This window comes from Lampetra planeri, chromosome 4, assembly GCF_965212315.1.
Source record: "Lampetra planeri chromosome 4, kcLamPlan1.2.h2, whole genome shotgun sequence".
In the NCBI taxonomy this organism is placed as follows: Eukaryota; Metazoa; Chordata; class Hyperoartia; order Petromyzontiformes; family Petromyzontidae; genus Lampetra; species Lampetra planeri.
The window spans coordinates 7,138,152-7,164,622 of record NC_136110.1 but is presented as its reverse complement, the minus strand read 5'-3'; the positions used below and the strand labels follow the sequence as shown (position 1 = coordinate 7,164,622).

The following is a 26,471-nucleotide window of genomic DNA, read 5'->3' as shown; positions in this document are numbered from 1 at the left end:
CGTTTCGGAGGCAACACAAGCTTCCGTCTTCAGGTGGAACCGTCACAGCACGATAGCTGTATCTCACTTGATAGCTGTATCTCACTTGATACAGCTATCGTGCTGTGACAGTTCCACCTGAAGACGGAAGCTTGTGTTGCCTCCGAAACGTCATGATTTTTATTTTATTTTTATTAATTTTTTACCTAGGTGACTTTACCGAAAAAACCTAAGAATATAAATACCGTAGGCCATCCATTTCTAGTGCTTTGATCTTTCAGCCCTCCATGTAAACAAATTATGCACAATCGTCCACTTCAGAAAGTCATTGGTTGACATGACTGCATATAACTTGCAACCACAGCGTTACTAAACTCAGGAGGACTCAAGGATCAAGAACTTTCATATTCGCACTAATTTTATTACAAAAAAAGTGGTCAAATAAAACATTGACATGAGACCCCAGCCCCAGGTCCACTTGGATAAAAGTTTACTTTATAGTCACAAACCTAGCTACCTGTGATGTTGGAGCTGTGTTGGTGGGAAAGAGCAGAAGGAAAATATGAAGAAAAATGCATTGAAATGTCTACTTGTGAGCATGCAATCATTCAATCCATTTTTATAAAAAGAAATCCTCCAATCTTGCACCTATCACAGCGGTCTATAAATACAAGGCTATATATTTAAGTAAAAAAATGTTGCTCTCTTGGCACAAGGCACTATTGAGACTGGCAATTCTACACAGATACCACATGAAGGTGTAATTGAATGCAGGCTTCAACAAAAAGCACAAGGAGGAATTCGACCCTGGGACAGTATGGCAGGCAGCAAGCATTGGCGCAGTGCCACACCAGACCATGTACGTTTCCAGCCTTTACAACCAAAGGATAACTTTTCACACGATTTAAGACAAGCTAAAGTATTGTGAAGCTGCTTGTCTAATCACCATAACAAAGACCCAGTAGCCACAGGCAGGCCAGACCAATCAAGTTCAGTGCACGAGAAAAAGAACACTGAAATGGGGTATGTAATAAAGCTCATTCATTCATGCCCTATACGCTTTGGTATCTCATGGCGATTTACAGCATATCTCACATTTCAAAGGCCACCCCTAGTGGCAGTTGTCCCTGCGGGTGACTCGGCATCTGGCCTGCCTGAAGACCGGAATTAGTCTGCCAGTAGGAGGCAATGATTTGCTATGTAAAATCCTAATTGAGCAAGTTGTGGATAAGTTTAGATTTTTTTCAAATTTTTACCCAGACGCAGGTACACAATAGTCTACTCTTGCGAATGATGGGGGGGGATCTTTAATGTCAACTCTGAAGCAGACGACTTGTATTGATGATACCCACAGGAGTAATTAGGGCAGCTGCCGGATTCGAACTGCAACAAGTGGTGAACGAGCTACCACTAGGCCATGTCACTTCTCCCCCACTGAGTAAGCGATTTTCCTTCAATGGCATGGTTGGATATCCGGGGTGCACTGGCGCCGATAAATATTTGTGCCAAAGCATTTGAGACATCACCTGGAAAGTTGTGATAGATCGAAGGTGGATATATTGACAAATACAATAAAATGAATACGACTCAAACTAGTGAAAACAGGTAATACATTAAAAAAATAATTCCTGCCATTTACATTGAAGTATTCACATTTTCTACTTTAACGACTGTATATAGTTAAAATCAATTACAATTTACTCTCTCTCTCTGTTGATATAAAAACAGTACTAGCGATTTTTCTTATAAAAATACTTCCAATAGCCATTTACCTTAAAAAGTTGAACATTACACAGATATTTGCTGTTCAGAATAATTCTGCCTAAAGCCCACCATGTAATAAAGATTTAAAAACGATGACCCCATGTACATTCTGTATTACAATAGAAATGCATTGAACAGTATTGCTGGGAGACTGTACAAGCAGACGTAACATAGTTGTACGTCGGCTATTAGCTCAGGTCCTGATTTATTTTCAGGTCCATCAGGTCTTCTTGTCCAGAGATCACCAGGTTCTTTGGAGAGAAAAAAGAAAACATCATGAGAAATACGTACACAGGACTATCCCCCCCCCCTAGACGGGGGCTAACACATTCCTGCGGAGGGAGCTGGTAGGAACGTTGGGTTGCTCGGTCAATGGCCAGGGTCAACGGAGGCGTGGTGTATTCCGCAAATATGGCCGACTGTGAGGGCGGGCACAAGCCGGCGTGAGTAGGTTAAACGTTGAGTTTTATAAGGACACCACGGGGTGACCAGCGCCTCCCCACCCTCCCCTCTCTACCCAGCCCCACTCCTCCCATTTTTGGATGCACGACGGACGGACGGACACAATAATCCCCTGTGGGCTGGTGTAACCAGGAGGTTCCTACCAGTATAATCATACTCCACCATGACATGCATTGTGATCACCCATCAAAGCACAATCCAGGTTCAACCCTGCTTAGAACAGAGATCAAATTACCTGGGGCATTGCGGGTGATTTGGTGTAAGGCCCTAGACACATACATCAGTCCTAGATACTCAGTGACCTACCTTCGATTTAAAGCTTTCGTGACTGCAGGGATTCATCTTCTTGGTTCTTTCGGTAAAGTCACGTAGAAGGGAAATAATAAAAATAAAATTGTGAGAATTGTATTTTATTATGTTTTATTTTTATTATTTCCCTTCTACGTGACTTTACCGAAAGAACCAAGAAGATGACCTACCTTCCTTACTCATCGTTGAAATTGCATCCTATAATTTCTAATTAATAGCCGTATGAACAGAATTATGAAGTTTGGTACTGTGTAAAACATGTACCTTCTCGTTGGCCAGGTGCAGGAGACAGACAAACGCCATGGGCACCGACAGGTTCTTAGACATCGAGATGGGTAACCTTGGGGAAGCAATATCCACACATCATGATACAGAGCAGTTTCACAAGCCACGGGAATAACTATAGGATGTAAGTAACAGTTATAACTGAGAGTGTAACTATACAAATATGACATTATATGGACAATTGAATGTATTTGTGAAAAAGTGCGTTGATTCTCACCTGGCAGGTAGTTCTTTGTACATTTCTGAAAAGAGAATTTCTTTGGAGACTTTTGCTTCTTCATTTTCATTATTCTAAAAAAGATATAAACATTGATTACAAAAAACATTTAATTTTTTTAATTCAAATTGATTTGCGGTTTTTATATTTAAACATTTTGAACTGCTGGTGTTTTGTATAATGTAGATTTTACTGGTAGGAACCTCCTGGTTACACCAGCCCACAGGGGATTACAGTATTGTGTCCGTCGTGCAGGGAGGGGCTGGGTGGGGAGGGGCTCGGTGGGGAGGGGCTGGTCACCCCGTGGTGCCCTTATAAAACTCAACGTTTAACCTACTCACGCCGGCTTGTGCCCGCCCTCACAGTCGGGCATATTTGCGGAATACACCACGCTGCCGTTGACCCTGGCCATTGCCCGAGCAACCCAACGTTCCTACAAGCTCCCTCCGTAGGAATGTGTTTATGAGCCTTAACTGAACTGCAGTTACTGGGACTTCATACATTTGGCCAGTCTTCCATACACTAAATAATATACATAAAACACATTATAAAACATCAAAATATCCCTAACATAGCCGTTAAGAGACTATTGGTTTAAACGTTGTTCTCGAGCACTTATAATTATTAAGGATGGAATGGCATACCTGGCCAACCATTTGTTTTCCAGTGCAAATTTTACACAACACACCGTGTATACATTCACAGCTGAGTTCAATTATGGAGAATCCTGGAACCGTTCCCAATATCATTCGCCACAAATTTTTGTTGTTGTCAGAATTTATAGCGCAGTGCGTTAACCACTAAGCCACTGCTCCCCATTTTGTAGCATTATATACATACACACACAATGTGTAGCAGTCGGACCACAATGTTCAAATGGCACATTTTCTCTTGCATTTGAATAAAACAAATATCAAGACACACATGTACTTCAGTGTAAAGAATGGGGAGAGAATAACTTGAGATTGGCGCCACATAACAACAGCAATGGATCCTATCTAGATCTACAAGTCAACAAGTGCAGACTCTGGTGTCACAATCACAGTCTTCGTGAGCTGCAGACATAAGCAGCCACAAAACCCCTCCAGGAATGCTCCGCGTGGCTTTCTGAAATGGCTTTCTGACTGTTGCGTTAGTGGCACAGAAAACAGCTCAAGGGGGTTTAGGTGGGGTCGACCACATGCACCGCACTCGGGCAAGTTTTGACAAACTCCTTTAACTGCAGAAAAACGTTCGACCACCCCCACCTCGACACATCGCATCCAACCTCTATGTGAAGCTCAAATGAATAGACACACTCACTGCGAGTGCGCAAGCTGCGATTTGTTTGTGAAAACCTCTCTCTTGGGGTTGAGTCATAGCAAAACGTCACAACTTCTGATGACACCAGGGGGATGAATAAGAGAGGCACTGAACATAACGTAGTGTGCTGGCCCATGTTCACATTTTCAGGATCACAAAACAAATTAATGATTCATTTACATTAAGACCTTAAATGAATCATAACGTACTTTGGTTCTTTCGGTAAAGTCACGGAGAAAGAAAATTAATTAAATGATAGAAATAACCAAAGAGTAATTTCTGCAGTCACGAAAGCTTCTAATCAAGTTTATAACGTACTTTGTAGGAGGCATCTTGAAAAATAAAAGATTCATTTTAATGTACTTGTCATCATAAACTAAATATTGATTTCCTTTACGTAACAAATATATGTGCAATAAAAGGAAAATAGGTTTGTAATTTTTAACATCAGTTTTATCATCTCTTTTGAATATCACAATGATTCAGGCATCATTCCATGATGAAGGTATGAAGGCTTAGGAAGGCTTTTATCCATCAGTAAATATATCAAGGCTGTTTATGATTTAATAGAAAAAGGAGGCAAATCCTACATCTTAAACCATTTCCAGTGATAAAAAAAGTTTCTAAACCTAAAAATTGGTAAACAGTTTGTTCTAGATTTGAAGTTTTCGTGACTGCAAGGATGCATACTCTTTGTTTTTTTCGGTAAAGTCACGTAGGTAAAAAACAAAATAAAATAAATTAAAACAACTAAATTAAAACAAATCACGACGCTTCGAAGGCAACACAAGCCTCTCATACGCTACAGTAATTTTGCTGGAGCAGCCATAAGTTGACGGAGGCTTGTGTTGCCTTCGAAACGCCGTGATTTGTTTTAATTTAGTTGTTTTCATTTTAATTTATTTGGCTGGGATTTCAACAATATTCACCGATGCATGGAAAACAAATTACGGTAATATATTAAATGTATTCTGCAGTCTTGGTGGATTTTAGTAAAGAGAACAGGGTCTGCTGAGACCAAGTCATCTGCTGATGATACTCATAAATTGATATTGCTAATCCAGGGTTTGCATACTTAAAACAAATGCTGCTTGAAAACATCGGTATAAAAAGCCACATTGACTGAGGAACCAAACTTTAAATTTCGATCTGACCATTTGCAATCTCATATTGCTAATTCTATAAATAGCCAACTTAAGAAGGTAATGAAAAAGCCTTAGCCACTTCCGTAATGTGTGTTTGACAAAGTAAAATAACACGTTGAATTCCTTCTCATGAATGGTAGATATAATAGCAACAGCTTGTAAGATTCACATAACATTTAGACAGGTACCCCATCATTGACTAACTTCATGACAAGTGATTTATGTTCTAACCAAAAATGAAAAGTGGTTTTAGTCATGCCAGCCTGAGGTTTGGCCGTGGGCTTGGGTGTAGCATTGTTTGTAGCCCGTGTATTCAGTCTCACAATGAAAAATGATGTTGACAACTTTAATATAAAAATTGTGCAATCCACCACAATATTTACGTTAAGTTTATAACAGTTTATAAAACATTTGTAATGTTCCTAGGTATGCATTAAATTAAGCTGTATTTTTAATATTGGGGCAATGAGAGGGCTGGACGCATCAATCATTACTGCATCGTTAACCCAATGACTTTGTTGTGGTTGGGATACTGTGCGAGTTGAGTACAGTACAGTATTGCCATTACTGAAAATTTACAAAGTTTAAAAGAGTTTCACGAAAACCTCAAGGCTCTCTCCATCGACGAGTTGCAACAGGCCTCAGATAACATGCCATATCCTCTTCCATTAAACCTAAGGCAAATAACAACGTTCCGTCTCACTGGGTATGGTTAATCAGCAGAAGGCTCCCGACCGCACCACCCCTCACCCCCCTCCCCATAACCAACAGCTTCTCTATGAACATTTGAATCCCTGGGATTTTATATATTTATTTTAAGTTCCCTTCTTTAAACCGTCCCCTTTCCAAGTGAGGTTGAGAACGTTTTCATTGGTGGTGTTGGAAAACAATAAACCACGTGCTTTCGCCACACCGTGTTTTTGAATGATGGCTTGTCTCTCTGTATTGGATGTAAACACGATCCAGCCCAGCTGGATGGAACCATTTTTTTCTCAAAAGCCACAGGTTGACATCAATTGTCTACTGCAGCCAAGCTCAGTCAGATAAAGCAAGCATTGTTTATTTGTTCCTGTCCAAGGGTAGATTGAAACGGTTCAAGTTCGACAGGTTATCATCATCCTGACCATCCTAATGACTCGGGGAGCCATCTTCACTGGCAAAGAAAAAGCGCCCATGAGAGTCCACTCTTTGTTCTGCTTAAAGGGTAACAAAAAAAAGACCCAGCCCCCACCAGCAATTCTGCAAAAAGTCCTCCTTGAAAACTAATTCAATAAAAGAGAGCACAAACGCTGCTTCTGTTCCCACACTGAAGACGTAATGCACTGTTGAACTCTTATTTATAGCTGTACATTTGTATTTGCACAAAGCATGGCTGCATACAATATAAAAACCCACACAAAGACAAAACTTCATGAAGCACCAAGGCAGAATAACAACGTGTTAGAGGAATGCAGTCTCCCCTGATCTGGGTGTTTTTAAATTGTAAATGTGCACTGCGGTAACTATTAAAGCTTTTAAGCGCAGCTGTTGGGGAAGTTTTTTTTCCATGCAAAGCAAATCTTGAACTTGCCTACTAATCTACACAGGTTATGAATGAAACGCAATGGCATTAATGGTGAGACAAAGACATGTATCGCCCTTGCCTTTAATATAAGCTTGCCTTGAAACCAATAAACTGTAAAACTATTGGTAAAATGCCAAGGTGGGTTAGAGTAGGGGAATCAAGCACAGCGCCAGTTGAGTTAGGAAATGTTTTGCCAGCTGCATAATATACAACAAAACACACCACACAAACGAATTATATATCAACTTTTTTAAGGAGAGTTGGCCAATTACAATGCCATTAATTGTTTCGTGTGGGAGTAAATCAGAGTATCCCAGAGAAATACCATACCTACAAAGGGAATAACACTCAAAGCTCCATACAAATAGATGAAAGTCAATTTGCTGCACTGCCATCTCCTGGCCACATCACAGCACAGGGAATACATTTGCATGACTGACAAATTCTTGCCTTACAAAGCACTGGATTTACGGTCGGGAAAATAATTATTTAAACCTAAGTATTGTGATAAACGCAATATTTAATTTATTTTACTTTTGGTGAAACACATTTTAAAACGCTGCTTCTACATTCACAAAACAAGAATAAAGCATGTTGATTAAAACTGTCCAGGGTAGGCTAAACTTTGCTGTCGATGACTTTTCCATGATGGGACGACACGGGGACATCGTGCATTTTGTTAAAACGTGTCGTATGTACTCTGGCATGGGCCGCTCCCTTCAGCTCGTCTTACGCTGTTTTGCACTGCCAAGTCTAACGGACAATCTAAATACATTGGCCTGGAAACCAAATGCCAACAAGTCTCAGAAAATACCTCGTACACAATAGCAAGTAGGGAGGCGATGAGGCTGTTAGGGATACTTCTATTCAGTTTGGTTTAAACTGGTAATCTCTCAAGCAGCTGATAATTTAACGTATAAAAAAATCTTGACAAAATACCAAGCTTCTGAGGATCCACAAATAAATAAAGCCCATTGCGAGTATAAAGTTAAAAGTATAAAAATTCAACGAAAACATATCACGCCTAATGTTGTGAACTTTCCTGCAATGACGACCAATCCATACTCGGATGTAAACATCTCCACGTGTATTTACTACACAGCAGAGCTAAATTAGTGTAATTAAATAAACAGTAGTCAGCTCTTTAATTGATCCCCTTCTATAAGGCCGAAGTTAATTTTCAAACAAATTTAGAGACACAAATCTACAGATGAAGTGACAAAGAGATACAGAGATATGTGTGAATAAATAAATCAAAGCAAGGGTCCAAAGGCAAGGCAGTACTACAGATAAATAGGTGGAGTTTTGTGAGACGACTCTCATTTGGATGAGCGGAGAGTATATAAAAGTGATAAGACCAGTATTAACATAGGGTCTGAACGTTAGGCTAAAAACCACAGCAGAACAGATGTGCTCCACAGAAATCAAAGATGACCAGATGGATCTCGGGGATTACAATACTTCACCGGCTCAAAAATGCATAGATGAGTGGTAACCTCCATCTCGGACAAGCTTAAATTAAATTTACTCAGATGAGTAGGACATACCATAATACGACAAGGAAACCACATCGGAAAGATGTGATGAACATGGAAGACTCAAGGTGGAGACTGAGAGGGAGGCCTAGAAATAGGTGGGTTCCAAGTGGTGAATCAGGACATGAAGGACTGTGGAGTTCACGTGGACAGGATTGAGTGGAGAAAGGAAATCACCAAGGCAGAACACCAGATGAGTGGGAACAATGCAAAAATAAAAATGTTGTAGACGTCTGCTAAGATAGGTACACACACCAATATATGTCGAGAAACATTTTTTATAAGGGTAAACATAATAAAGTATGTAAAAAAAATCAGGTATGCCCCAATGTTTTAAATATATATAAAAAGACATCAAACACTTTCATCAATATTTGATAGTTCAGGCGTATGTCCCTAGGGATGTGAGCAAGTCAGTGCTCAAGGGAGGGTCTTATTCTTCAGGAGGCTCAGCACCTGGACATAACAACCTACGCTCGGGCACACCAGCTAGACACATGAGACAGCCACCCCCCATGGCTTGTCATCTGTCTGTACCCCCACCAACCCATCAACACATCTTCCATAACACACACACATTGCAGTATCTTTCACCTTCAAGCGCCTAACAGACTAAGTCACAGGACTGGTTTGACAGGGATACAGTAAATATATAGCAGTTTAAAAGTGTATAAATAAGTTACATCCCTTTGACAATCCACGACTGGATGAAGATCTCCCCCAACACACCTTGGGATATGGTTTGATCATACTTCACGACGCTGGTCAGTGTAGGATGATGCAGCGGGTGCCGACAACGGGTAGAGATATTACTCACCAATAATGGTGAGTAATATCAAATAGTCGTGGCTGAGATTCAAACGTATGTTGCCAGGTGTATTGTGCAGTGTGCTAATCACATCACCAAAAGCGATACTTTATTAGCAGTGGGGTTTTCTAGTATTACAGCCGCGTTATTAAAATATTTGAATGTGGCACCTCTTTGCGCTATATAATCCAGGTACCATTGCATTAAAGGTTGTTCATACCTTGTCTCCCTCCTGCATCGTCAGCATATTCCAAATGTTCTGCTTCAGCCTCTTGACGTCCATTTTCTTTGCCGTTTTCGCATAATCAAGCAGAATCTTGTTAACCTGCCCAGGTCCGTCACACACAAACAAACGTGCTCATTAAAGCAAGTTCAGAAAGCCAGTGTTTTTTAATGGAAGCCTTCCTTTTGTTAGGAGACTCAACAGGACAATCAAATTTGTGCTTAGTAACAAGCAAACACACATGGATACATTGCTAACGCACATGTTACATCTCGCAGATAGGCAACAAAGTGTATTTAACCATATTAAAAATGCTTTATGAAAAGTTTGAGTGCAAATCTTGTCTAAGAATCATAAAGATCTGGGTAGTGGTACTCATACACTGTATGGTAGTTTAGTAGTGACTGGTTAAGGGGTTTTGCAGTAAAGTTAAAACATAAAAAGTTATCAAACAGAAATAGATATTTATTGGGCATAGCCTATATGTTCTCTTATAGACAATGTTCATGTATCCATAAATGCTGCCCACTAGAAAACAATAGTGTTGTTACAGGGGTCTGCCACAGTGGGAATGTGGCATTAGTTGTGGACATTAATGTAAAGTTGGACACCCAAGGGAGGAGACTGCAGACTCTAACCTTGTGAGGCTCGGCAACAAGATTGTCTCCTCCGTAGAGGGTGGCGTTGTTGTTCATGGAGTCTGAGTATAAGCACATGGTCTGGCTGAAGTTCTGGGTCTGGTCTGTGGTGTTAAATTGTCCAGGCTCGAATGCAGGTCCCGCATCGTCGTCGTCGTCGTCGTCATCAGCAGCCTGAACACAACACGTGTACATTAGCGCGAGCACATAAGCTTCTTACAATGGACACATTTCATTTACTGCCATTTGTACTTCTGTATTAACAGCACTGTTTGAAATAAATTGTCACACGTGTTTGGTTATTTTAATTGAGAAACCTGTAATTATGTACATGCCATAATTAGATGCTTAACTTAGACTAGGAATCGGTCGACAGATATTAATGACAAAAGTGGAGATGTGCGATTGATGAAGTTTGCCTGTAAATCCTCTCACATCGAAGTCACCACCTGCTGGCCATTCAAGGACCCGCCTCCCACCAAGCGTAAACCGTGACTTACCGGCAGCGCGGGGCAGTAATTGGCGGCGTCGTTAGCATTATCATAGTTGTACGCAGCGATGCCGTCGTCATGATTGCTGCCCATGTCGGCTCGGACGACCCGCATCAGCTGCAGCAACAGAACAACCGTTTGTGATGCGCGACACGCGGGAATGGAACAACTCATTCACAAGACTGTGAGGAATGTATCAACCATGGGCGAATTTATTTTATGACCGTAATGATGATTGATGCAAAGGTGAAGGAGAATGCAAGTACAATACTCTTAACTACCCCAGTGACCTATCATCATTGAACTATGATTATTGGATAAAGGTGGGACACTCACCTTGAGCGAAGGTCTGAGGAACGCACGGATAAGGTTTTCCGGGTCGTAGTGAAAGTCATCCGGAAGGGTCGTTGATTTCCTGTTGTATTTTTCCACAGTTGTCTTTGTGATGGTTGTAGCTGCCTGCAATGTACAAAGATCCCCCATCTAGCCTTAACAGACTGTAGGGGCAAGTGCTGTTAAGCGAGCACCTATGAAGGCCGGCATGGCACATGAGGGGGTGGGTGGCCAACACCACGCCCGGCCGCCTTTGTCTCCTTAGTGACGGTGTTTACACATCGCACCAGGTACTTATTTGAGGCCAAGTCGACTTAGGGGAGGCCCAGGATCGGTTCAGATAATCGCTAGGTTCATAGCGTAGCACGCTAACCGATACGCTACCGATCTGCACATACATCACAAGTATATTTTATCAAGGGCAGTAACCTTAAATTATTTGGTTACATTGTTTACTGGTGCATCATTTATGCACATTTGTAAAACACTAGAATTTCGGCGGCTTGTGGCCGACTTATTCTAGCTCCTGCAGAGGGCTTCTTGGCACTTCTCGCCTCGCCCATCGCCCCCCACTGATGTTCTCTTGCAGATACTTCTGACTATTGTATGTAGGGTGTGTCGGCATATATGCCTGCAAAATAAATTTCGTTTTTTGGGGGTGGGGGTGAACATTTTTTGGGGGGGGGGTTGACAATTGTTGTAAACCTGTTGGATAATTTTTTTATTCAAGCCTCCTGAAACGCTCTTATAATGTGTTGCCGGACAAACGGAATGCTGGGCTTTTATAATAGAAATGCTCAATAGATGGATATTATGTATTTATGGATAATGGTTGAAACAATAATTGATGGAACAATAATTGAATTGATCATACTGGTTCAGGAGGCTCGAATAATTTAGTTTAGGGACAACCAGAATGCCGGGCTTTGATAATAGATCAGTTGAAAGCTTTTATGTAGCTTTAAATATGAACATTGCATTGTATAACTACAAACTTCCATTAACTAAAAAAAATCCAATATACACACTCTTCTCTATTTGTCTGCAAAGAAAACATATAGAAAAGCAAAAACTGTGTATTTACTTTGAACCACTAAAAAACACATGTTTAACAAAGTTTCGTTTAATACAAAGCACTGTAAAATAAAATCTAACAATAAAACTGCACACAAACCTTTGACTGCTTGAATTCATTCAAATTGATTTCTTGGTCAAAGTCGAGATCGAACATCTTCTTCACTTTAAGTGTTTTAGTTACATCTTTGTCAGTCAATAAAGAAACTGTAACGGACAAAAAAACACACGTGACATTAAAAAGCCCACGCAAATATCACCGCAACAATTAAGTTAAAACTCGACAATCCCATCCTTCGGTGTACAGTATATGTGCACAACACAATCATTCAATATTTTGAAATGCATGTCACTCCATATATTGTTTAAAGTTACTTGGTCAGAAAGGAGCCCTCAATTTTTACATATACAACGACTTTTGCAGTCTACTATGAATACATTTTGTAAAAACTATACACACATAATTCCCCAAACTACCAATTTTCCCACTCATTAATTGGTTCAACCTCTAGAAAATTGCAGAATCAATATTAACAGATAATATATACATAAATTTCGATTTAAAGCTTTCGTGACTGCAGATATTCATCTTCTTAGTTCTTTCGGTAAAGTCACGTAGAAGGGAAATAATAAAATAATAAAAATTAAACATAATAAAATAATTCTCACGACGTTTCGGCTACAACGCAAGCAGAAGACCTGTTCTTCACCTGAGGACGGCTGCTTGCGTTGTGGCCGAAACGTCGTGAGAATTATTTTATTATGTTTAATTTTTATTATTTTATTATTTCCCTTCTACGTGACTTTACCGAAAGAACCAAGAAGAAAAAATATATACATAAATACACAAGAACATCTACTTTGACAATAATGGGACGTGTAGAATATGGAAGAGATGCACTACTATTACAGAAAAAGTAACCACAGTTGAGGCCATCAGATGCAAGTGGAGCGTTGTTTTTGCCAAAACAAATCAGTGATTCACTCATTAGAATATTACACATGGCCACTCACCTTTACATCTGGGCTTAAGCCTCCAATGGTCAGGGCCTGCCCAGGTTGACAGTAACTTGGGATCAAAGTAAGAGTATTCGCTGGGCTGGAGAGACAGCTGTCCCCGCATTGTCTCAATGCCAGCATTCTCAATCCTCATGACAGCATTGCTGCAAAATACAGCTAAGCATTACTCTCAAATGAAAACGTAAGCGGATATTCAATACTTAAATAAAATTAGACTGACGACCATCAGTGAAATCAATGACAGTTGTTTTTTCCCCACTAAAAACCTGCAATCGGTCCTTTAACTAAAGACCTTAGGAGCCAAATGTTTAACACAGTCCGAGAACCATAATCACTTGTGACTTCCAAACAAGTGTTGCTCACCATTACATGAAGTAATTGATGAAGCTAGTTGTAATTACTGACGAAACGTCAAACTCAGATTGTAAATGTTGTGGCTTGGCTCTCCAACACACCGATGTGCTGTACGAGTGACGAATTGGCATGTTGTTTACGTGCAACCCTTATAATTGGCTGTGTCGGGTGGTGGTGGGTTTTAACGACACATATATTTATGCGATCTAACCAAAAAACCTCTACTATTCACACAATTAGATCAACTAAAATGAGTATGTATAAATTATGTCCAATTCGTCCAATTTTTTTATTTCTCATGATCAGCACAATCAAGACAGATTGAGATATTATGAGACGGCAAAAAAAGGACAAATCAAACAATACAAATTAGAGTATAAGTAGGATCACAAAGTACAAACAAGACAAAACAGACAGCAGAGATGGGGAGTACAAATGACACAGGAAAGACCATAACAAATCGTGACCCAGAATTATGAAAATTGTTCAAATGACTGGGATTTTAAGAACTAAAGCCCTAATGTTTTTGTCCAAGTGACTATGTTCTCCCATTCTCGGTAATAACACAGGAATGTGGTGGTCTCTCCTGCTGTTGTGTGGTCGCGACGGTTCGGTGTTTCACACCTCTTCCCAGCCACGGCAACGCAACCGGTCCTGAATTCGTTGATCGTCCCGCCCTCGCCGTTGTCACCATTGAAATCGTCTCCCATGACCCCGAAGTCACCGCCGCCATCGTTGTCGTCATCTTCGTAGTCATCTTCTAGGGGTTGAGGCTCCGCATCCATATCAAAGGCCAGACGGCCACCTTTGAGCTTCTCTAGCATGGCCATGGCATCCTGCGTGAAACCACACGCGTAAGCGACACTTCCCAGAAAACTAAACTGAATTATTTTTTATTTTACCAGGTAAGGTCCACTGAGCTATGTAGCTATTTTTCAAAAGCAACCTGGCCAAATGATAGCTCAACAAAGTGGCTTATCATGTAGAAGTTTATAGCAGCCAAATACTCGAAGCGCATGTTTCTAAATGTGGAGGGAGAAACCGGAGGACCCGGTGAAAAATCCACGTGACCACAAGGCTGAGCTGAAGGGTTATGAAACACCTCACCCTTATCAAAGAGCTGCAGATGTTAATTTTGATTAAAGCAGTAATGTACTGTAGCATATCAATATTTTAACAAAAATACAACATAAGTAATATCTGGGTATTTTAAATGACCCATTGTATTAGTCAGCATGCTGGGGCATGCCTATAAGCCTGTACTTTGGAGACAAGGGTTGGTGGAACACAGATTTATATAACTCTAAAAAGATTACAGTTAAACCTTCCTTGATGAATAAATTATAAACTTACATCGTGAGAAAACAATAAAATTACTATTTTATTCTGGAGAAACCTCCAACATCAATGTCTCAAGGGTGGTCACAAGCTGACTTCATGTGATGTCATGTGATGTCATATAAAGCATAAACACATCTACATGAATCAGAGATGAAAGGCCCAGCTGATTACCACCAGGGTCAGGGTTTTGAGAAATTACTCTTAACAGCAAGCACGTACCAGTTTTGAAGAATCGTTATCACCCTGATTGAACAAGAAAGAGGCCATGGAAGGACAAATCATCTTCTCCTCAAATGAAGACTGCTGCAGAATTCCTGTAATGTAAAGCACTAGTTAAAATTAGGAAAGAAGCCACCCCTTCAAAAGGTCACCATTTAAATCCAAACACTGTATGGGTAACATAAATGCATTTGTACAACAAAATATGTATTGCTGGTTCAATTCAGAGTAGGTAAAATTCCAAAAATGTTTCAACTTGCTAAAACAAGTACACGCTGCAGACAGAATTTCAAAATATGTGGTCCCCCTTCTAGATGTATGACTGATTTGAATTACATTAACTGTATTAGACACCTTTGCCAGCGGCACATTTTATGGTCGATGACTGTTTCATAAAAAAACAGCCCTGTTTTTGCAATGGGCAATACAAGTGATCAACAAGACATTTCAAATAATGATTAACTGCTTATTATCAACTTAACACTATTGAGCATTACGTTTAAGTGAACCAACACTAACTATAGCAGCACACGTCCAGCTTAATGTAATACTTATGAACTGTGATTGAAGAGGCACATAACAATTGACTCATCCATTGCAATCGATTAAATTGCTCACAATATGTGCATCAAAGAGTGCATGTAAGAATAGATTATTGGTGGTGAGTGGATAGCTCATTGGTCACAGCAGAGCTGACACTTGTGATTGTAATTTTGAATCTGGGCAGCCATCTGTAATTAAATGAAGCTTAATCTTGATTTGAAGCTTTCGTGACTGCAGAAATCCATACTCTTTGGTTCTTTCGGTAAAGTCACGTGACTTTACCGATAGAACCAAAAGTATAAATGTAGTTGGTTAATGGGCTCAGCCCGGAGTGCATAAAAATGACATAAGATTACATTTTTCACTTAACTTCGACAAATATAAAATAAATAATCTTGCCTCCACCAAACATCTCGATAGCAGGAAACACAGTAAGTATAGTGCGCATTAGAGGTCACTTAAAGGGAGCTCAAGTATTTTTGTGATGCCACCTTCTGTGGGACATTTTATAACAGGGTGATACACTGGTATGCAAAAGTACAGTGCCATGTTGTTAGACATGACACCAAAAGCGCAAATAGGAAAAAAGCATGATAAAATTATTATATAAAAAACAAAGACTGGATATTGCATGCAATATTGACCAACGCTAATAGAACAAATTAGACATAACATAAGAGGGTCAATAAAAAAAGTCAGTAAAACAGCAATAACAAAGGTTCTTGAATAAATTAAAATCCAGAATCATAACAATGCTTGGAATTTCAGGAGGATAGGAGGTGAATTATCACATGCCGGGTATTTTAGGTGGTTGCTTTAACAGGCTGTGTACAACACATCTACTTTAAGGTACTAAATACTGCAGGAAAGAGATAATTAAGTGTCCATATGGATAATATTTAAAATATACAAATGGGAAAAAAAAGGTTTACAATTTTCTTAAAATCAGTCCTTAGTTATGGAAGACAAAGCAGTAAAACATTATAGGTGAATATGTTGTTGCGTTATTACCCCAGAACACTTATCATGAGATGATTCATATCAAAAGTTTCTCAAGGTGTTACATTTCATAAAAAATGGTATTCCATGCAACTGGGTGTACGTGGACCCTCCTAGACAATAAGGCCAGTCCTGGAATGTACTGTATGCCATGAGGCACACCCTGGCACCGCAGACGGTAATAATAGTGGCTGTCTATGGCCACAGAAGGAATCGGACAAATCCAAAAGAAACCGCACAATTTCGTCCGCTTATGCAGGACCGGACAGGCACAATTCCCAACAGCCGATTAGTCATTCTTGAATTCACAAAACTCATTTTTCACTTGAAAACACACAACAATTATTTCTAATAACAGGCCTATCAATTCAACCTTAATTCTGTTCTAATCTTGCCTCCAACAAGTATGCATGCATGTACATGGAAGCCCTGTTGTCAGTCCACTTCTGGATGAAGGCCTGCCTACACTATCCAGGTCGTGTGGGTTATTTGACCATAATTTACCATGCTGGAGCAATACATATTGGTGACGGCAGGGAGCACAGACGCTGGAGTGTAGTATAATAAGTACTATCGGTTTACCTGCACTGCTCTCTGCTGACAACATCGCCCCACAGCGCCACCTGTAATACCCGTTTTACCCACCTTAACCTTGCTTAGCTTCCAAGCTCTACTGAGATCGGGCTCATGCCATGCGATTTGGTTATAGAGCAAGTCTGCAATGCTGTAAAATTACATTTATGTGGCACCGATATACGCACCGCGTAGCTCAGAGATGTCGGTGAGAGTGCTAATGGTGGGCGGCGTGTACTTGGAGTTTACTCGTAGCGGCACCAGGTCGCAGTCGAACAGAAGATTACAGCTGTAGTCCGCACACTTGAGGTTATTCAGGAGGAGGCCCATCGTTCCACACTCGTCGTACGAGGTACCAGTCTTCAACAATGGCTGACACTGAAAAGTGGGGGTGGGCAGGAGGGATACATGAGTTTAGCACGGAGGAACGGGAGCAATCATTCACGAAACATGGTGTTTGCAGCTGGAGAATACATTAGAGGGTGTAGGGCAAAGAAGATCTCAGTCAGTACCTGTCGTTTGAAATCTAATCGTTAAAATTTTACAGAAGGTTGTGTACTCATAACTCTTGGGGTTTTCCATTACCCAAATGTCTAAAACAGAGAATATACTTTTAGAATTTTAAGCAACTGCCACTTTAACAGAATGAGTGATGCATTTGTGTTATCATTAAAGATGCATTTGAAAAAATATTTAAGCTTAAAATGTATTATGAGTATGTACCATCAACACCTTGGTCCAATAACCCAGCACTCACTGGTCAACAGTTCATTGTAGTTGCAAACTTGTTGGCTCAATTCCATGGTCCAAACAGTGCTCAAATGCGCAATATATGTGCATCTATATAAACTTGTATGTGTGCATATGTAATCCCACCTGCTCCTCCCCATCAAATTTGCTGTTTGTGATTTTGTCCAAATTCGTTTCGATATTCTTCACTGAATTCTTCTTCCTCGGCTTCTGCTTGCCTTTTTGTACTCCGTTATCTGGGTTTTCTTCTCCATCACCTATACGGAGACACAGTTTATGAACTCAAGATGGTCCTATTTGTAATCATACACAAACAGTACAAGATTATATTCTTAGGTTTTTTCGGTAAAGTCACGTAGGTAAAACATCAAAATTAATGAAAATAAAATAAAACAAAAATCACGACGTTTCGGAGGCAACACAAGTCTCCGTCATTAGGTGGGACCGTCACAGCCGAATTAGCTGCATCAAGTGAGGCAATGATTCAAGAAGTAATCCCTTATAAGCAAGTTGAAGGGGGGAGGAGAGGGGGGGGGGAGCTCATCAGAATGTGGTAGCCAATGAAAAAACAATGGACTACGGCTTGGACGAGGTTGCTGCTGTACACGCCAACACAATGGACAGAGAGGGGGGAGGGGAGGTCTGATACACATGATAGACAAAAGAACGAAAATGCCCATGTTTATACCAATGCTGGCTGAACAATGAAGAGAGCACTGCCAAAAAATAACTGGGGATGTTAACACTCGGTAAAGTAAAGTAAAATAGTGCCTGTCAGATAAGATGGTCCAAAAAAGTGTAATTAAGTCTTTTTTGCGTGGTTGATAACATCTTTCCAATGATTACTAAGTTTGTACCCATCATCACGGTTGAAATTATGTCTGTGTTTGTATATTTGTATGGCTTCGTGTACAAACCTTTGATGGTAGCCGGGAGGTTTGCAGAGAACCTTGGTCTCGGAAAAGACAATTTCATGAGAGCCCACCGAGTTGTAGCAATGATCGGCAACGGCAGAAGAATCAGTTCTGCCGTGTTTCAGATCTGACTTGTGCTCGCGGACACGATCAGAAACATGACGTTTCGTTTCTCCAATGTAGCAATCACCACAAATGCAACTCAATTTGTAGACTCCAGGATACTGTAAGTCAGGAACGACATCCTTCACAGATGGAATCAGATCACGGATTTTATGTACTGTACTGAATCGGACTTGGATCTTATGTTTGTTTAGAATTTTGGAGATCTTTTTGGTCACGCCTGCTATGTATGGTAACGTGATGGTTTTGGTCGGAGTTTCAAGTGGCTGTTTCTGTGTGGTGGGAGAGACAGCTTGGCGGATAGTACGGTCAGAGTATCCGTTCATCCTGAGGGCCCGATGTACATGTCTTAATTCACCGGTCAGGTGGTGTTTGTCAGAAATGCCATGGGCTCTGTCATCAAAACGCTATACCACAGAGCCCATGGCATTTCTGACAAACACCACCTGACCGGTGAATTAAGACATGTACATCGGGCCCTCAGGATGAACGGATACTCTGACCGTACTATCCGCCAAGCTGTCTCTCCCACCACACAGAAACAGCCACTTGAAACTCCGACCAAAACCATCACGTTACCATACATAGCAGGCGTGACCAAAAAGATCTGCAAAATTCTAAACAAACATAAGATCCAAGTCCGATTCAGTACAGTACATAAAATCCGTGATCTGATTCCATCTGTGAAGGATGTCGTTCCTGACTTACAGTATCCTGGAGTCTACAAATTGAGTTGCATTTGTGGTGATTGCTACATTGGAGAAACGAAACGTCATGTTTCTGATCGTGTCCGCGAGCACAAGTCAGATCTGAAACACGGCAGAACTGATTCTTCTGCCGTTGCCGATCATTGCTACAACTCGGTGGGCTCTCATGAAATTGTCTTTTCCGAGACCAAGGTTCTCTGCAAACCTCCCGGCTACCATCAAAGGTTTGTACACGAAGCCATACAAATATACAAACACAGACATAATTTCAACCGTGATGATGGGTACAAACTTAGTAATCATTGGAAAGATGTTATCAACCACGCAAAAAAGACTTAATTACACTTTTTTGGACCATCTTATCTGACAGGCACTATTTTACTTTACTTTACCGAGTGTTAACATCCCCAGTTATTTTTTGGCAGTGCTCTCTTCATTGTTCAGCCAGCATTGGTATAAACATGGGCATTTTCGTTCTTTTGTCTATCATGTGTATCAGACCTCCCCTCCCCCCTCTCTGTCCATTGTGTTGGCGTGTACAGCAGCAACCTCGTCCAAGCCGTAGTCCATTGTTTTTTCATTGGCTACCACATTCTGATGAGCTCCCCCCCCTCTCCTCCCCCCTTCAACTTGCTTATAAGGGATTACTTCTTGAATCATTGCCTCACTTGATGCAGCTAATTCGGCTGTGACGGTCCCACCTGATGACGGAGACTTGTGTTGCCTCCGAAACGTCGTGATTTTTGTTTTATTTTATTTTCATTAATTTTGATGTTTTACCTACGTGACTTTACCGAAAAAACCTAAGAATATGATTCCTTGCAGTCACGAAAGCTTCAAATCTAGAAGTACAAGATTAATAAACACTATCAAAGTAAAAGTACAATTAAACAAATCAGACTACGAATATCCTTTGCAATGTACTGGAGGAAAATTCCCTTTTTTCTGCCTGTTGCTGAATGAAGGCCTCCCTAGGCTGTGGTTGGTGGGAGTTATTTGATCATAATTTTCCCACTGGTCAGTGTGGGATGTTGAAGAAATCATAAAATTAGAGTATAAAAATGAGATGTTGCTTCATTTCCCTCTGCAGCCCATAATGCCTAAAACACCTGTGGTTAGGCAAGGTGATCAACCATCAAAACACTACCCCGATTCAACCCTGCATAACTTCACATTAATTTGTTCAGAGGCAAATATACAGTACACATTGACTAGTAAGCATTTCACTTTACACAAGTTTAGAAATGATTTTATCGAAAGTGACACATTTCCCTATGCACATCCAACACCTTAACAATGGGGATTATGACATGGGAGTTCACCTGCTTGCTGCTCATTTGAGGTTTGAGAATTTCCAGCAATATCTCCCAGCATCTTGTAAGCATCGGCGTGCACGGAATCTACTCGCACTGCGTAAATTTTGGTGCTGGCATCCAATGTCCCTGCTGCCATCTGCAATGGCACATACGGAAGTTTTTGGTGTCAATGGAAATATGTAAAATGCAGAACTTCAGAGTAGGTTAAATTCCAAAAGCAATATCTGTGAACAAGTCAATACCAAAATCATCACCGACAACAGAAAAATACGGCTGGAATATAGTGTTGACCATAAAATGCCATTGTATACCTGAAAGTTGGTCATTTCAGTTCCTTTTTGTTTACACAAGTCGGCCATGTAATCGATCAAATGCAGGCCAAAAGCATTCTTGGTTGTGATTTTCTGAAGAAAAAAATACAAAGCACAGTCAGCCATCAATTGTGTAATATTGCAACATAATACAGTCAACGACTATGATGATTGAATTTGCGCATGATGATCAGGAAGTTAGTTACCATCATATATATATTTTTACAAAAGTATATAAAATTTTACGAGGACAATTATAACGATATCAGCTTCTCTTAAGCTTGTAATTGAATTTAACATTTTCATCAACTTGTTTTTGTGTATTTTAAGTATGAATTGGCAAACTAAAAGTTCTTCAAATAAAATTCACTCAAAGCAAGCCTACCATAAGTCTTCTCATCATTATAACTTTACAATATATAATGCTTATAATGCATGTGGGATGTCAGTTAAACAAGATTTTATTAATCCATGAAGTTACGTTCGAGAATGAGGACATCATATAACCATCATGCATTCAATTACTCTGGAAAACATTTTACGAAACACTACTTATTTTACTATAACTATTGTGGACTTTAATTATTGGAAAAAGTAAACAAATGGAAGGTATTTTATTACTTTCACCTACGTGACTTTACCGAAAGAACCAGAGTCTGGATCCTTGCAGTCACGAAAACTTCAAATCTAGTATACCTTCCATTTGTTTACTTTTTCCAATAATTAAAGTCCACAATAGATAAAGAAAAAAAACAAATATTTTATTATATTTTCACCTATATTACTTTGCCGAAAGAACCAAAGAAAATGGAAGGTATGTTCATCGTGGATCATGTATCATAGTACCGCCATCTCATGGCAATCTTTGGTATCATACAGTACTAACTCGCACAAACATGTTCCTCTACAGCAGTGGTTCCCAAATTTTCTGGACCCGTGGACTAGTCAACTCTCAAAATGTTTGTTGTCTTGCCTCACGGCAGATGTGGAGCGTGCGTTCACAGGAAGTTCCTGTTTTTTGATGCTAATGTTGGTCACGTGACCAGAAAGTGACGATGTTAGATTTCCACTGTACCACGCGGGCGTCAGCCATTACACAGATAAGTCAAGATAGCGGCATGCATCGCATCTCAGTGAGACCACAGCCGCACTTGTCCATTGTGGGAGCTTAAGAAGCATTATCTGTAAGTTGTTTATATTCCTATAATATTGGAAATGCTGTTGTAATGTTGGAATGACCGTTATAGCAATGTAAATGCCTTTATGGTGCCGTTAAGTTGTTGTAGTAAATACGAGGCCTAGTTAGTAACGAAGCCTGTGGCTTTCCTTATTGTGGATGTTACTTGTGATTTAGTAGGTCGAGTCAGACTTGTGCCTATGTTGCGATCCTGAGAGTGATGACGAAGTATCTCATCCACAGTTTAGTGTTAAGTGTAATGCTGTACATTTGGGGTGCAGTGGGATGAATACACTATGTGCCTGTATGCAACGCACCAGCTTGTGCCTTTGTCTAGTTGTTCAGGGGTAATGTGGGGGCCTGGTCCTTCCAGGATCTATTGTTATCTAAGACAATGTTCTGATGCTGTGGTGTTCATTGTGTGGGTGTTTCCGGATTATAACAGATGCTGTATCTGTGTTTTCTCACCAGTTTTACCTGTTACAATCAATAAATGACGATCGGAGTTGGACGGTCATCCTGGCTCCGAGGGTTTATTGAACACATGGTTATCTACTCGACTAGCGGTGCAACGCAGCGCACGGCGAGGCCGAGATATTTGTGTACAAGTAAAAAATAAGTTTTGTGGATAAAAATCGTATCTTAAAACATTTTTGCGGACCACTTATGATGGCCTGGTGGAGCAAGGCCAGTTGTGTATCTCATCACAATCACTTGCACGTTTTCTAATTTTGTAAGCTCACACTTGCATATGTCATATAGGACATATGCAAGTGTCCACAGATCAAGTAAATATATCAAGATAAAAAACATTAAGTCTAGAATTGAATGGTCAAGGGAAAGTACAATTATAGGGTGCATTAAATTGTTGCGTACATAGTCCTTTTATAAATCTGCTACTAGATGAGGGCCTCCCCATGCCGTGTGGGTCGTGGGGGTTATTTGATTAAATGTCACCATGCTGGTTAGTGCAGATTGGTAAATATAGGGAGTATAGGACAAGAGACCATTATATTTTGCTCCACTGCTGACAAAATGTAGCCTATAGCACCTGTTTTACGCAAGATGGTGACCCATCTAAGCACGAGAGAAGCTCAGCCCAGCTTAGCTTCTGAGATATAATGAGATCAGGCAAATTCCTGACGATTTGATCATCAGCTAAAGTATATATACTTGAATATTTCAGAGACATTCTGGACACCAGTGCATTGTACACTAACATTTTCAGTTGATAGTTTGATGCACGTGGAATAATGCTCAGATAGCTGAGTGTTGGTCATCCCACCAGGCAAGGTCAAGAGAGATCTGCGCCTGCACAACAGATATAAAAATGACAGAATATTTCAATGCAACATCACATTTAGAAGTTGCTTATGTTATTGCAACTGGAAAATCCTACCATAATAAAAGCCTAATGTGGTTATTATACATATCAACTAGATCAATAAAAATACAATCCTGGCTAATTTGTGAATTATAAAGTATAAACATTGTGAGTTTAAACTGGCTAATATTTTACGAATGAATTAGGATGCACTTAACACGTTATAGTCTCCGTACTGCCATGATATGGATCCCAAGTCAGCACACAATATTTATTTAGGGACTTTTCAGGTTTTGTTTGAAGTTCTTGGTCAGAGTCCAAGTTCCAATGCAAACATGATCATGGCTGTTCAGATGTCTGATGAAAACTTACTTCTTCAGAAACATGTTCCTTTTTATTATAATTTGATTAAAAAATGCACTCCAACCTGCATTTGCTTGCCTCTTTCGTTCAATGACCCACCTTAATAATGCAGATTTCTAGCTGGTATATCCAAAAGCTACGTATTTTTATATTCAGGTCTACTCCAATATTTACCGGTCTATGGTAGGCGAGATGGGGCTCACCCCTCCCCTCTGTTGCAACTCTATCACCCGGGACTTGCGCCTCTCCTTGCGGTCGTCGGCATCACTCTTCTTGCTGCCGAGGAACAGGGGCGAGTTGGCCACCGATCCATCGTTGCAGCCGGGGACATTCTGCTGCCGGTGCGTGGCCGGCGAGAGGAAAACTCCTCCGCCGGATGTCGTTGCTCCATGGATGCCAGAGCCCGTGGAGCGCCGGGGAGTGGTGAACATGTCACCGCTGCCCGGTGTTAAGAGCTGGTTGCGGTAGCGCACCTGCGGAGAGCTCATGGCTGCAAAGCCTGAAAGGTTCAGCAACACCAGTGTTAGTTCATGAGATACATTGCATGTTACAAATTAATTTGTCTTTATACACATACATTTAACGAAAATCAGGTTACTGTGCGCAACAATCCCGTTGTGTGTCAATGGACGCAGCTAGTGGGAAAGCAATGGGCTCTCTCACCTGTATAAATACTATATAGGAGTGTAATTATTGCCAGCTGATATTACGACGATGTATAAAAACGAACTGCGCATCGATGTGGAGGATTGTAATAAACAGTAAAGAGCAGGTATAAAGTCTCTCCACATAACGGTAAAATTGAATAATATTGTCGTATATATAACAGGCCTGACTGTTGATGAACCTAATTCAGAACTTGTCTATGGTATTATTACAGAAATCAATAATGACAGCACAAATATTAAAAGAAGTGTAAACAAAATTGGTGGATATTCGACAATCCCATTGCAAGCCCAAGTCGATCCATAATGTATCTATCCTATAACTAGTTATTTTATAAACAAAGCGTAGCCTAGTAATATAATCTAATTAAAAAACATGAACCTCGTATTTATTAAGTGGTATTAAAACGACAGCACACGTTAATTATAATGCGACACAATGAGTGGGTTTTCCATTGTTATTCCAGGGAAAGTCAATTCATAGAATATCTAATAAACTGGACACACAACCCTTTTGTTAATCTACTGCTGGATGAGGGCCTCCCTATACCGTGTAGGACTGTAGGTCATGGGGGCTATTAGACCAAATGTCACCACGCTGACCGGTGCTGGTAAGTGAGAGGCAAGGGGGGGCAGACGTGAGCATAGCACAATGCAAATTATGTTCCAGCACTGTCCCTATACTCTCCACAATGTAGCTACACAGCAGCCGATATCAACTTATTGTGCATGGTGGTTGCCCATCCAAGAACTAGACATGCTCGAATTTGCTTAGCTTCCGTGATCTGGCACATTGGGTCATATGCAACTACCGTTGTAAAACAACAAAGCACAGGCTTAGTGTGATCATTACCTGAAACAAAACACGATATTAAATGAGATGTCGGGTGTGATCATAACTAATAGCACTAATGTGAATTAAGAGACAAAATGAGTAGGGATTTTTCGATTTAAAGCTTTCGTGACTGCAGGGATTCATCTTCTTGGTTCTTTCGGTAAAGTCACGTAGAAGGGAAATAATACAATTTTATAATGTTTTATTTTTCATTATTTTATTATTTCCCTTCTACGTGACTTTACCGAAAGAACCAAGAAGAAAAATTTGTAGGAATTTAACTTTTCCATTGCAAGGCCGTATTACCCAGAATCCGTATATGGCACAATTACTGTGAGAAATAACAAAGCAGAGACTAGCGAGCGGATATTCACTTGAAATAAAACACGCTAATAAGATATACGCTTTTAAAATTCCCGAGTACAAATGTCAAAGAAGTAATGATGAGAGACGCTCACACACAAGCACAATGTTAGGCCTCGTCTAGGCTGGCGGCCGAGTCGCACTCGACAGTTAACGAAGCAAACATCGCGAGGCTTATCCCCGTCACGGACGACGCGATTACTAAGTAACGTGTGAGCATAGGAGCTATCGTAAAGTCTTATTTGTGATACAATTCGTGAATGTAAAAGTGTTTAAAGTCTCCTTTACCAGACGACGGAACGGATCCGAGTTTGAAAATCGCGCACGGCCGCAATGCGCATGCGCGGCTGCTGCCAGGTTTAGATTTCCCAGCGCCGACAGTCGTTGCCGGGGCCGGTCACGTGGGAGAAACCGTCCAACGGGGACGCGGCGGCGTTCGGTGGCG

At 40.5% G+C, this 26,471-nt stretch overlaps 1 protein-coding gene across 1 annotated transcript; it reads right to left on the bottom strand.

Moving 5' to 3' along the window:
* Positions 1 to 379: 379 nt before the first annotated feature.
* NCAPH (non-SMC condensin I complex subunit H) lies at positions 380 to 26,391 on the bottom strand. The gene is made up of 18 exons (XM_078593145.1): positions 26,315 to 26,391; positions 24,338 to 24,662; positions 23,697 to 23,787; positions 21,300 to 21,392; positions 20,995 to 21,124; positions 18,055 to 18,185; positions 17,367 to 17,556; positions 15,064 to 15,158; positions 14,128 to 14,339; positions 13,144 to 13,292; positions 12,230 to 12,336; positions 11,059 to 11,181; positions 10,732 to 10,839; positions 10,232 to 10,405; positions 9,591 to 9,695; positions 3,017 to 3,090; positions 2,779 to 2,854; positions 380 to 1,994 (listed from the first exon to the last, which is right to left on the bottom strand). The coding sequence occupies exons 2-18, from the start codon at positions 24,649 to 24,651 to the stop codon at positions 1,932 to 1,934; spliced, it is 2,235 nt and encodes a 744-aa protein (XP_078449271.1). The 5' UTR covers positions 24,652 to 24,662; positions 26,315 to 26,391; the 3' UTR covers positions 380 to 1,931.
* Between the last annotated feature and the right edge of the window lie 80 nt (positions 26,392 to 26,471).